We start from the raw sequence: 13,690 nt of genomic DNA, 5'->3' as shown, positions 1-13,690 counted from the left end.
AGAACTACTTTAAAGCTTACCCAGACTGCAAGTATCTGCAGTGTACCACTTCTTTCATTTTAATTAACCTGAATGCATCATGTTTCAGCTAATAATTAAAACTTGCAAGTTGTTTGTTTTTACAAGCCTTTCTGAGCCAAGTTATCATTAACAAATTACATTACATTGTATAAGCAGAATAACTAACCACAGTTCTGAGTAAAATGCCATTAGAGTCATAAACTGATTAAGATATTTTATTAAAATTCAAAATGTAACAAGAGCATTCTACTTACCATTTTCACTATGTCAGCATATGCTGATTCAACAATCACTCCACGATTTGTTGAAACATACTCAACCAGTTCATTCAGTGTTGCTCTCTTGATTTCTTTGCTTTTCAGGTCTGAAACAGAGTCCATGAAGTCAAAGAGCACACAACACTGTTGCAACTTCTGACAAAAAAGATCTTGCTGTTCATTGAAGGTGGCATCTATAAAAGAAAAAAACAAAAAACCAAACACTTAAGTCTGTAGAAGCAAAGACAAGATTTCTAAATGTGTTTTGTTGACAAGAATTTGCCTATGACTTGCTTTTTTAATGGGGAAAAGTTGTGCTCATAGTCAGCAAACTAATAGCAAATTATCAAGCAATTTTGTCAAAACTGAAAATATCTGTATATTAGGATGGAACACCCACCACCCCCAGCTTTTGGAACATGAAAGAAATAATGGACAAAGATATGGCAGCAAATATATTTAACTGAATTAACTTTATTTGAAATACCTAGACATTAACAAGTCCCAGCTCCCCATCACCAAAAGTCATATCCAGAAGCAGTGCATCAAACTAACCTTTCATTCATCCGATTTGTCTCATTCTGTTGCCTAATCCTTTATTATGTAACCCGCTTAAAAGCTGTAAAATCTGCTTTGAAGGAACCTTGTCTTTTTACCCCAATGCAAAATGCTTCACATACTTTTGACATCATGTGATCAACATTCCTCTGAAGAAAGAATTCCAATATTTCAAAAGGATTAATCCTGAATTTTAATGTTTTGGTCTAAATAATTTATGACAATCTTAGTCATATAAGGGTTTTTCCAGATTTTTTTGGCCTATTAAGACAATGTGTTTCGCTGTGAGTTAGCATTTTCATTTTAGGATTCAGTACCTCTATAATCTGATAAGCAGAATTCCTCCATTAGCATTTCACATTTACTCTAAAAGAGACGGATTATCAAGCACTACACTCTTCAAAAATTTAATACATCCTTAATATGTCATAACTGTTTCAAAGCTGCATGATCATAACAATCATTAAAAAGTCATGGTTTTAACTGAAATTTTGGTTTAATGTGTCTTTTGTTCTTGTTTTCAACTGCTGTTAGGGGTTCAAAGCCAGTGCACCAATATGGCATCACCTCATCTATCAGCCAGTTGGCATTTCACTCACTCTGGTGAAAAAACAGCATTCCCAATTTTATCTCCAAATAAAGAATGCTCTCCACTGAAGAATTTTCAAGGCTGGTCTACAGCCTGACTGCATCCCTTAGCATCATTCATTCACTGCACTATTGCTATGAGCACAGCTATGATCAAGACAAGAAAAAAGCAAGTGAGTACTGAAAATCTTAAATCTCACTTTAAAACCTGAACAAATCACAAAAAAATCCCATGCTTCTCTTTAATGTTTCTGAATTATTCTAATCAATCAAACTTCAGTAAGTTCACTCTGATAATGCCCATTTCACAAGTTTCCTACAAAAACACCTTCCATTAAGTGGCTGGAACAACAACAGCCAACAGCAGGTTTCATATTCAGTAGTTATCTGACAGAATTGTTTCGTTTCCATAAGCAAAAAGTAATTTCTGAAATGGACTGACACGCCTCCACTGTAAGCCACAGTGCTCGCTGTGCCCTGGCAATTCAGGCTCCAGAATACTGCATTGTGCTCCCTTTCCCCACCTGACAGCTATGATCCTATTAGCTGAGCATAACAACTTCAGGGAGCTTTGGAACGAGCCAGCAATTACTGCCCCCTCATGAAGAGAACGATTCACACTTCTGAATGTCAATTCTGCCATTTTAGCCGTTCTTCTTTTGAATAAGAAACCTTGCAAGATGCTTGTTTCACTCAGATAACTACAAAGGCACGAATTGTTACACTCTGCAAAGTAATGAACATCAGCTGTAAAAACATTTGTAAGTTACGTAACATTTCAGCTCAGATCTTCTAATATTCTACAGTGGATTGCATGAGTAAGTATTGTATCATAGCAACAAAGCAATAACAGTGACATACTGAGGATAAAATCCAAAAAGCCTAATTTAAGGAACTGACACAGGGAGGGCAGCTTTTTCTGTTGCTAGTCCCAAGCTGATAGCCAGACTAGAACCAAGCCTAATTTTATTTTCCCTCACTACAAACTCAACCATACTTTGAGTTACAAAGGTCCACAAGTGAGGCACAGCTAATACAATACAGTTAGCTGATGATAAATTAAAAAAAAGAATAAATAAAATAAAATAAAAATGAAGTCATCACTAAGTCATCACTTAATGATCGCTAAGCAAAATTTACTTTTTAAAAACCAGCAGACAGCACCTGAATACTTCTAACCATGGTTCAAGCAGACTAAAGACCTCAGGTTAAAAGCCTGATTCATACAAAATAATTAAATCATTTATTATCTTCCCTAGGATACCAAATAAATTCCTGCATTAGCCACTTCAAGCTAGACACCAGAGAAAAACAGAATCTCTCCCCTGCCATGCATCAGCAGTCCATTTCATCAGCAACCTGATCTCTCTCAATTGGACATGTTTGCTCAAATGAAAAACCTGCCCATTAATCTGTTTTGTTACTATTAAAACATTTAAAGTAAAACCAAAGGAAGTATCTTCTAAGCCACTTCCTTTCTTTGTACTTACAAGGGGAAAAACAATTATTTTATCAGCTTATTACTCTAGTCATCTGCAAGAGATGAAAATTAAGTGCAACCATGACAAAAATAAGGTAACAAGAAAGCCATCTCTGTTCTATCAGCACAATCTGTCTTCATGTGCTCAATCCCTGCTTGACACATTGCACATTTGTCCCAGGAATGTTATGAAAGGTACCATGGGAACCACCAAGTGATTGAGGAAAATTTGTTTGTCAGATACGGTTCTTAACTTTTCAAAGCCTCACTTTTAACTATCCCAGCACAGTGAAAGCTAGACAACTTTATACCACAACAAAATCATATCACAATAGTTTATTCTAGTTCTAGGAATGAAATAATCTGTGCCACCATAACTGCATAAACACTAGAGCTTTTAACTTTAGCAGCTGAACAACCCACAGCATGATTTTTAAACCAGCTTCAATCTAATATTCCATGAAGATTTACATCATACATGTGGAGTCCAAGATAATGGTTACTCTTCAAATACCCTAAATACCATAAAGACCACAGAAGATAAATTAGGTTCAAAGACAGTGGATGCCTCAATAAACTAACCCTGAATCAAACATGATGATGGGAAATCCTGAAGACAAAAACTTAACATCCACCACCAAAAGAATGATTGCAAATTATGATCCACTTTAATCATTACTTGCCTCTGGTCATTTCCATAATAGATAGTAGAGAGCTAGTACCTGATTAAAATACTTAATTTGATTGTTGCACTTCATAATACTTAAATTCTCCACAGACTATTTCTACTGTTTTCAAAACCCTCCCCCTCATTACAGACAGTGGGCATGATAACAAAGGACAAAAAGTAGCAACAATTTGACTTGGAAGCTTTCCCTGAGCAGAATTTTTAAACAGTTGAAACTGCATGATTGTACAGATTTGTGTCTAAATTGAATGCTTTCAGATTTAAAAGGTCATCAATGCAAATCTAAGCATGAAATATTGAGTCAAGAGGCTAATCTTTCTAGGGAAGGCCCATGCAAAATATGGAAAGAAAAAGAATTTACAAGAGCTATCTCACTGGTACATAACCAGACACAGAAACGCACTACAACAATATCTTCCTACAATATATTTCTCTCTTATGTTTACAGGCCTTCCCCCTGGAAGGAAAAAAAAGATAATTCTCCTTTCTCAATACAATTGTTTACCCAAGACCTTGAGTACAAAGCCAGAGAACTCAACATAATCCTTGATTCATCAGCAGAAACCAGACTCTAAATCCACAAAAACTCTCTCAGCTACACAAATGGCAAGTTCAAAATTCATCGTTCCCCTGCCAATACCAAACAAACCCTCTTAAACATTTGCAAACATTTTCCATTTATTTTTTTTAAGTCTCACTAATTAAATATTTCTACTTTTTCCTGAAAGAGCCACCACAGGAAGATACAGAGACCAGAGAAACAACCAACCAAGGAGCTTTTGTCTGCCAGCCTCTGAATGCAGTCCATGCACAGCCCTTCCAAGCACTTAAGAGGACAATATTATAGAATGAGGTACCACATATCTCCTTAGAACTTGGTGACAATTCTACACTTCTACATAATTCCTTGACTAACTGAATACATGAAAAGGATCACGCCATAATTATGCTGCATTCCCCAGTGTGAAGTTTAGGATTTAGTCTTTGCTGTCTGGTTACATTTACTGCACTGTATTCAGCTGCACTCAGTGGTGGAGGGATCTGCTGGAGCAGGACAAAGCCTCAACATTGACATGGAGAGAGGAGCACTTGGACTATGAGACACACTAGGTTTGGTTTGGGGCTTTTAATATAAAGAAAACAACACTTGTACAGCCTGCTCCTTTCAGAGACACCATTAGTCTGAAGAGAAGGTAGTGTGATAAACTCTGCCCAACATACACAAACCAAGCACAAGGAGTCCCATTTGACCTATATTTAATATTTGGTTTTGTCCCAGAGAGCTCTTGTGTATGATTGCTGTGATCTCTCCTAGCAGCTGAGTGCCAGTGCTGATGTTACAGGCATGGCAAAACATTGCTAGGAGATGATGCAGCTTTGGTGCAGTTGATGTTACAACAGTGTTCCAAGCTTCTCAGACATCTCCATCTGCAGCTGGGCAGGCAGCAAAGTCGCTGACAGAGATTGAGAGAGGTCTCTCTCCCTGCTACCCCCTTTCCCATTTACTCCTCCCTTCCCCTTCTCTGCTCCAGTCACATCCATCAGCGCTGGCTCTGGAGCTTGTCAGGCTCTTCCTAAGCTGCTTTAACTCAATAACATGGTCATATTAGTGAGGTGTAAATGGCTTCTGGAGGGGCCTGATGTGCATCAGCTCTGGCAAAGGATTAGAGATGGGAGCAGAAGCTCTCCGCTAGTTAGCTTACCATCTCTTCTGGAACCACATCACCCAAGTATTGGGGCATGGGACAATGTGTAGGTAAGATTTTTCAGTTAGGTTAGGCACTTTTGAGAATAATACATTTTGGATTTTGTGTTTGTTGCAGGGTTTGGTTATTTTTGGTATATTTTGTTTTGGTTATTTTGGTTATTTTGCAGGGTTTGTTTTGTTTTAAATCACTGTAAGCTCCTTTATAAAGAAAAAAATGTAGCTCATGTATACTTGGCCCTGGTAGTGTATAACACTCTCCAATAACTCCATACACCTGTAAGAGAAGTTCCCACAAGTCCAGCTTTTGGCAGCTCAGCAGCCCCACTGAAATGATGGGGATACTCAGACAGCTCAGCACAGCACTGTAGGTATACAAGGAACTTTTCATCAACATTTTCAGGTTTTCCACATGAAAAAAAAACCTTTGTTACCCTAAGGTATAAGCACTATTTTTGGTAGACTAGGGTTGTAGGTTTTCCCTCTGCCCTCTCCAATCAAGAGTTCAAAGAATATATTTTCAAATTGCCAGTCACCCCAAAATCTACAGCTGTTGCTAGAACTCTGGAAGAGGCTGAGTGAATTTTTCTGCATGTTGTCAGTAAAGAGAACTCTGACTTTGCAGGATGGGTAAGGGAGTCAGAACAACATTATGTATCTTAAAAGTTAACCGGCCCTTTATTCAATAGTAAGTTTGCTCACTAGAGAAGGAGATTTGGAAGACAATGAAGTAAAAATACATTTGCAATCACTGAAAGGAAATTTACACCACCTATAGGAGATAAACAAAAACCAAACCAAACCAAAACAAAAACCCACACAAAACAAACAAAAAAAAAAAGGACTTGGCACAGAATTGCCAAGTTGGTCAATCCATGTGCTCACACTAACATTTAACCTCTTCATTTCAGAAATGAGGACTGCAAAGGGCAATCAAGATAACAAGCTGAGCTTCTCCTTTACTTCCATTTTTAAGTAAAATATTCTGCAGATTGTCATCAGGCAAGACTTGCACAGTGTGGCACCCTCCACAGGGTAAATCTCCAGTTTCTTCTGAAATAGTAAAAGGATCAGAAATTTTGCTCATTGGAATATTCTGAATTTAAGATTAATTCTGTGATGCATGCCAGAGAAGGGAACACAAAAAAAGGAAACCACGTATTAGAAGTAAAACTACACAGGAATAACAATCAACAATTCCTTTTATTCACATACAGCACTGTGGTTTAGAGTTAGTTACAAGTCTATGCTACAGATAATTTTTAACTCATGTAGTAAAAAGTACTCCTGGAAACCTGTCTCCCACCCAGTAAGACATTGTTTGTTCAGAATCTCATCTGCTGCTCCACGTGGCTAGCAGCTGACCTCAACAGATCAGTTCAGAAAATCTGAAAAGCCCACGCTGATCTAACAACATCTGTCACAAATTCTGTGATCTGCAATGATAATGAACTGCAAGTGTCTTATCTAGATTGTTTCTACCTTCTTCCAGGCTTTCTTACAACCTCATATAGTGTCTCCAGCTACCACCATGATAAATCCCTTGATTTTAATTAAGATTTGAGTTAACCAAGACACTTCAGAGAGTAAGAAAGCATGCTGCTGTGAAATACTTTTGTATTAATAGCCCAATTTCTTACTGTTTAATTACAGAAGGCAACAAGATGCAAAAAGTAATACAAATTATCCTATTCGTCCTTAGACTCCAATAACTGGGCTGGCCAGAATTCACAGTATTTCTACCACACTTTCGAAAAAAAGAACTAAAGCACCACTGATTCTTTAAACAAATAAAAACTCACCAAGCATACCAATCACTGGAACAGGAACAAAAAAAACCCTGAAGTCACCTTAACAAAATGTACAAGTTTAACAATACAGAGGTTACCTAAAGAGCACACCAGCAGTTCAGAATCTAGCTGAAATTCAGTTCCATGCAACAACAGAAAGGAAAAGCAGGGAGAAAAATCGTCCAACGCACTGACACAGTTTAATCAGTTTTGTTTTTCAAAGTACCTAGAAGTTGAAGAATGTGCACATGGCTAACCATAGTTTTGTTCAGAGAGATACTGTATTAGAAAAGGCAAAGAAGTTTCACTTCTTACACAGCTGAAGTGTTATACTTTAAAAAAAACAGTTATCCCCACCCCCCCCTCACTGCTCTCCTACTTCGAACAAGCCTGCTCCCATCTATAAGTCAACTATATTCTCTCCAATGCATTCATTTTTGGCACACACTACTACTGTTTGCTGTCTTCATTCAAAACCCAAAATGCAGCTTTAGACACTGATCATATGGCAGGTAAGGTTTTTTTTCAATATATCCTTTTTGAATATATCCAAAAATTAATTTAGAACAGGAATCTGCACCTTTAAGGAAGAGACTTCTAAGTTTAAGTGTGATAAATCCTATCATGGAATTCATATGCACAGCCAGGTCATTCAGTCAGGAAAAGGGGGACAGTAATTAACTTCTTGAATGGGTAATTGTTTCTCAGAAGATATGAATATGGGATAGATAGTACCTTAACTTAAAATTACAGAAATTGATACAAAGGCCCAAGAATTGAACTGCTTTCCCAAACAGAAAAGGCACCTCCTAAATGGCTTTTTAAATATTGAAATGCAACAAAGGTTTTTGTTATCATAAAACAGAGCCCTCCTAACAAGAAAGCAAATAAAGATCAAGGTAAAGCCCTGTGGATGTAAACAGGCCCTTTCTTTAAAATCTAAGTCAGGTTACACTGAATGAGCCACAAGGTGAAAGCACCCAGAGAGGCTGCACAAGCAACTTGTTGCTCCACATAATTCACTCTTGTGCCAGGAAAATGGCCCACCAGCAAAACCCAAGAGACTACAGAAATGGAAGGACACTACAGACCAAGCTTCTTAGAGTGACAAACCAAAAAGATCAGAAAGGACAAATTGTATGATGCTCCATGTTCCCAAAACATGGCATTGTTTACACTTTTCTACAAATGGAAGCACTTGCCCTTAAAGAAACACAATTTATCAAAGTGCAGTGGTTTGACTAAGTACTGGATTTTCACATGTAATTTTGAAGATGCAATAAAACCCTTGAGGGTGTGACAAAGTGGACTCAAGGAAGCATTCCACATCTACCCTGCTAATAATTAAAAGGATAATCTGAGCAGCTCTGCTTCCTATTTTGTCCCCCAATAGCTCTGCACAAATTTTACCAGGGCACACAGACAGCTGAAAATCAGGTGACAAAGTTGTGTGCCACACAGGTTCAGTAAAAATTTCAGCTTAATACCCATTATCCACTACTGCATTTTCAATTCACAGGGACCTGAACACGTTGCCTGAATGAAACCAGTTGATTTGCACCTTGTAAGTCTGAAGGGACAGCAACTGTATTTACAATTTAAGTTCCCTTTACATGAAGTCAACTGCAAAACTCCTGTCTGACTGACACTATGGTAGTTTATAATTACTGAGTGGTAATTATGAAGTATGCCATAAGTGGATCTGTGTGGCATATTATTAACAGATTAAAAATCTATTAATTTGTATTCTTCCCCATCCTTTCCTCACCATATCCAAGTATAAAATTAATTTTGAGTAAGATGATGAAGTTGCTCCAGTTTGACATCACATTAGAACATGCAAGTCAATACAAATCAAGTTTGTTTACTTTTCAGAAACTGAAGAGACTCATGTAATTTTTACATGGCAATACTAGTGCTAAGTTAAATATAAAAATACCTTTTATTGAAACCAAGGGTTGCTATTAAACACAATTTAACAGAAGTACAGAAACTCATTTTGCAGTTAATTTAGCACTTAGCTTTTAAACATAAAGGAGATGCACAGAGGAGTAATTTAATAGGAAATGTGTGCCAGAGGAAGCAGTCAATCTAACTTTTCAAAGACAAGGAAAACCCACCTCTTCCTTTGAATTCCTGTGTAAATCTGTGTGGAAGTTGCAAGTACTGGATTAACTCCTGGGATAAATACATACCCTACAAATTGCCTAAACAAGTGTTTCTTACTTTTCAAAGCCTTCCAGGATCAATAATATAAGTAGCTACTTTACAATTATGCTGCAGTTGCAAGAACTATGATTAAATTAGACAGGAACATAGGTGAAATCCTGGTTGTGCTGCACCCACTGACCCAACTCACATCAACCTGAACGAGAGCAGATCATCCTGAGCAAACACGAAACATTTGAGAGATCTCCTTGCTTAATTTAAGTGAAGTAAGCATTTAACTTCATAAATAGAAGGCTGAGATAATTTTTTCATCAGTTTTAAGCATATTCTAATAGTTACACTCTTTCTACCAAAAACTCTAAACACAAAGTGTTCAGTAATGAGGGAACCTGCACTTGAAGTCCTCTCCCATTTGGCAAAACCTCTTGGCTATTTTTAAACTCAATTTACATCATTTTGGTGTATTCGGTTTATTTTGATCCTGCTTCCTACTTTTATGGGAAAATGAACAAATATGTATGACCAAATCCTGTCCTTCCTGACTTTACTGTGGGACAAAGCCCATGTCTCTCAAGAGGGTGCTAATACTCACATCTTCATTTTTCGTCTCAAAACAACAGTTTTCCTACAGAATCTAACTATGCTGAAATTCACAAGTTTGTTTCCCCATACATAATTCAAGATCTCAGCTCAGTTCTAACTTGCTGCTTTTACATAAATGGGGAACCAAAATTTTGCTGCTTAACAAGACTTCACTCTTAGATGTACATCATATTTCAGGCATAGAATTTGTAATGGAAAATGCAGTACACTCTTCAAAAGTTTTACACAATTACACTAAAACAGAACCTTATTTTAAAAAACATTTCCCCCCCCCATACTCTCCCATATCATTTTACTTAGGATGAAATTAATACAATAAAAACTGTGTCTCTGTATTTTGAAGGACCAAGCATCTACAGAAATAAACCCATTAAACAATTTCTAAAAGCTCACCTGCTTATGCAGTGGTGCACTCTGCTAATCCTTTAATACAACTGTAGCAGAAATGAAGCTGTTTCCCCCTGTTTGCTGTGACTTTTTATTCCTGATCATTTTCAGATCAGCCTTCCTGCCCCATGCTATACTGTCCTTCTCTAAACTTGCTCAACCCAGCTCCTCTTTCAGCTCTGAGAAAATCTACTGTGCCACTTCCATCATATTACCCACAGTTTGCCAACTCTCCAAGCATGTGATGGTCTCAGATACAAACTTCTAATCAGTCATTTGAAACTTGTATAACGTCTGGAAAGCTTTTCTCTTATTGTAGGGAGCAACTTAATCATCTTTTAAATTCTTAGTGTTCTAAAAAGCTATCTACTAGAAATAGAACATCTTCTATGTTCTATTCAGCATTGTTCTTGAATAGACATGCACAAATGTAATTTTTGCTGTTATTCTACCTCCACCTCCCAATTCTCCAGCAAAATTTATATTTCTCTTCTAAATCCTATCATATCAACGAAGCTGACAAAATCGATTACACCAAAGCTTTACTTGGTAAGACCAAGAGAAACAATGGCAAAGAGAAGAAACTTAAGATGAGAATGAGACAGAAATCTTTTCCCAATACTAACAGACAATGCAACAGCACCATTTTTGTTTCTACTTTTTAATCTAAAGCCTTTTTTTTTCCACCATATGCATGGCAGCAGTACATGCTATTATTTTAGCAGGATATAGGTCTGCTGAATTCTGATCAGACTACTTAATTCTGATCAGCCCTCCCATAGACTCCATACCCTTAAAATACTGAGACCTAGTATCCTGCACTGACACTTCAGCCTTTCCCAGCTTCACTTCCCATCCCCAAATGTAGTTATGCTCTCCTCCATTTTAAATTCTAAAGGAAAAACTCTCACTTGATGAACCAGCTAATCTGCAATCAATTCCTGATGTACAGAACAAGAACTCTAAGCCTGAGAATCTTCAGGAAGATCATGGGACGTTCAAAATCCACGGCTGCAATGAAAAGTTATGAAGAAATTAGAAGAGAATATGGTAAGAAACATCTCCAGAAAGTTTCACAGCCAACAGGAGTGTTGAGACTCCAAACACTGAGCTCCCTGCAGCCCCTGGAAAGGAGCTGGCCTCTGCCCTCTCTTCCCTCTTAAGCTTTTCCATCATCTCAGCAGTTCCACACCATGCCTCTACCTGTAAGGTACTGCTGGGCTCTTGCTTGTACAAAATGACAGGTTTTGCCTACACTTGGCTGCTGTCCTAGCAGTACTGCAGACAAGAAGCCCAAAGAAAGCTACACAGAGCAGCATCCCAGAGCACAGATGGGAGCAGCACAGCAGATCCTGATGGAGCTCTACATATCAGCTTGGTAAATACCAATTCAGTCCTGTTGCAATTGGACCAAACAAGAATTTGGACCAAATGAGATTCATCTGCATTAAGAACCACTTGCTAAGCTCCATAGTACATCAAGCTTTATTAAACCTCAACACAATTCATGGTTGGTTTGGTTTTATTTTTTTATATTGACACTATACAAATTATCTTTCTTCTAGTGTTCAAAGTAGCTTGAATTGGTTTTGCTGAAACTAAGAAAATTAGCCTGAGGAACAGTTGCAAATAAAACTGTCCATACTTGGCATGGAAAACTTCAGCCCAAACAGTTCAGCAATGCTGTAAGCAACTGAGAACAAGGTCTTGTGAAGGAAAACTGAGGGCAACCTTAACTATGAGGAACTCTGCTTTCAAGTCAGAAACATACTATGAAATAGGCATTTTATAAACAACATTATTCACTGGCCACAAATTCAGCAAAACTTGAGAGAAACTAGTTCAGCAATTCTCTGATGGAATCAATGATTCAGACTTTAAAAAGAAGCTGTCACCATCTAGTTTTTAGCAGAGCATTTTGCCAAGGGAGTCTTCTAAAACAGGTGCTATTAACTACCTATTCATCTAATTGGGCTGCACCTCCAACCCTCCAAATCCACATGCTGCTAAAAGCCACACTTTACACCTGCTGCATTAAAACAGCAGTCAGAACAACAAGGAGCTAATTTTTACAGCCTTCTCAGTGGAAGTATCTTTTTTTCATCACCATATCCCCTCTGTGCTTAAAAAGAATATTAATCTGTCAAGAACTGTTGATATGACACCTTTTCAAAAGCACTGAATGATTTTAAGATAGATGCTAAAAAAACTCCCAAATCTATAGATTGAAGTAATAATCTTTTGACCAACTCCATGGAGAAATAACTCCATCTGTATTTCCTACAGCAACTAACATTAAATTCAGCACCTGCAAAACTACTATCTGACTAAACCAGAAAGCAATGAATATGGAAAAAGAAATCTGATACTATGCTGGCACTTGGAGGATGTGAAAGATTGAAATAGAAAAGTTCATGTGAAGACCGTCAATAGGCTCTATATTTAGGAGTTGCTTTTGATGGAAGTATATTCTAAGACCAAAAATTCAAGTCTAAGGATAAAAAAGGTCAATTTGTTAAGAATTAAAGACTAAAATGTTCCACTCCATAAACCAGGAACAGTTCCTTAATATAGAAAAAAATTCAAACAGCTCATTTTTCATGGAACTACTACAGCTTTTTCATCTGTTAGAGGTTGTTTATTTCTCAAGATTGTAACTTCACTAAAAAGGAAGTTTTGACTACTTCATAGTGCACCCTGCTGAGATTATAGTAAAAGGTAAACATAAATTCCTCAGAGAACATCTTCATTCTTCATCTAAATTAAAGATTCTCACTTTTAAGGAAAAACTCAGCCAAGATGATCACAGTTGCAAGGGATGTTGAATACAAAAGGTGGAGGATGGAGGACCACAGAAGAGGAAATAATGAATCATGAGGGATACAAAAAAACAAGTGCAAATCTGAGAGAGAAAACTGTCCTTTCACTTATAAATATTTATTAAGGCTGCAGTAAAAGTAAATCATTCTAAAACTTTGAAGCACATTTTCCCTTGGGGAGCAAAGGCAACTTAATACGACAAGAAAATTCTTGCTGTTTTTAATTCCACTTATTTATGTCACTCTGAAGCACACACTATGGGACTCAAAACCAGCCAAAGTGTGAGGCTTGAACCTCAGATTTAACAACACTAAAATTTTACCTGTCAGCAAGGTTACCAGGCCTGCCTGCAACATTTCCACAAAAGCTTAGCTTGAACACTGCAATGGTTTTCAGCCAAACCCTAGCACTCTCTCAAACGTTTAAGTACAGAAAATAACCAAAGTTAACACCTATTTTACACCCTGTATTTGAATGCTGACACTACACACTAGGAAGTCCTAAAAATGTCTTCTCATTCCATTACACTCCACCTCTATAAGTCTCAGCTCCACAGAGATCCCCCTAACTATTGCTAGTCCGCGGCTGAAAGATTTCTGGATCACTTTCCAATTCTCTTGTAAG

The 13,690-nt window shown here is 37.4% G+C and overlaps 1 protein-coding gene across 1 annotated transcript in view; it reads right to left on the bottom strand.

Moving 5' to 3' along the window:
- The window catches only part of PPP2R5A (protein phosphatase 2 regulatory subunit B'alpha), a 41,888-nt gene that overhangs the window by 23,709 nt on the left and 4,489 nt on the right, over window positions 1-13,690 (bottom strand). Inside the window, exon 2 of the mRNA XM_056488989.1 lies at window positions 276-472. Coding sequence (XP_056344964.1) covers window positions 276-472 — 197 coding nt within the window. The remainder of the gene's footprint in view (window positions 1-275; window positions 473-13,690) is intronic.

Source organism: Oenanthe melanoleuca, chromosome 3, assembly GCF_029582105.1.
Source record: "Oenanthe melanoleuca isolate GR-GAL-2019-014 chromosome 3, OMel1.0, whole genome shotgun sequence".
Classification (NCBI taxonomy): Eukaryota; Metazoa; Chordata; class Aves; order Passeriformes; family Muscicapidae; genus Oenanthe; species Oenanthe melanoleuca.
The sequence above is the reverse complement of the archived record's forward strand: the minus strand, read 5'-3'. Positions and strand labels throughout refer to the sequence as shown.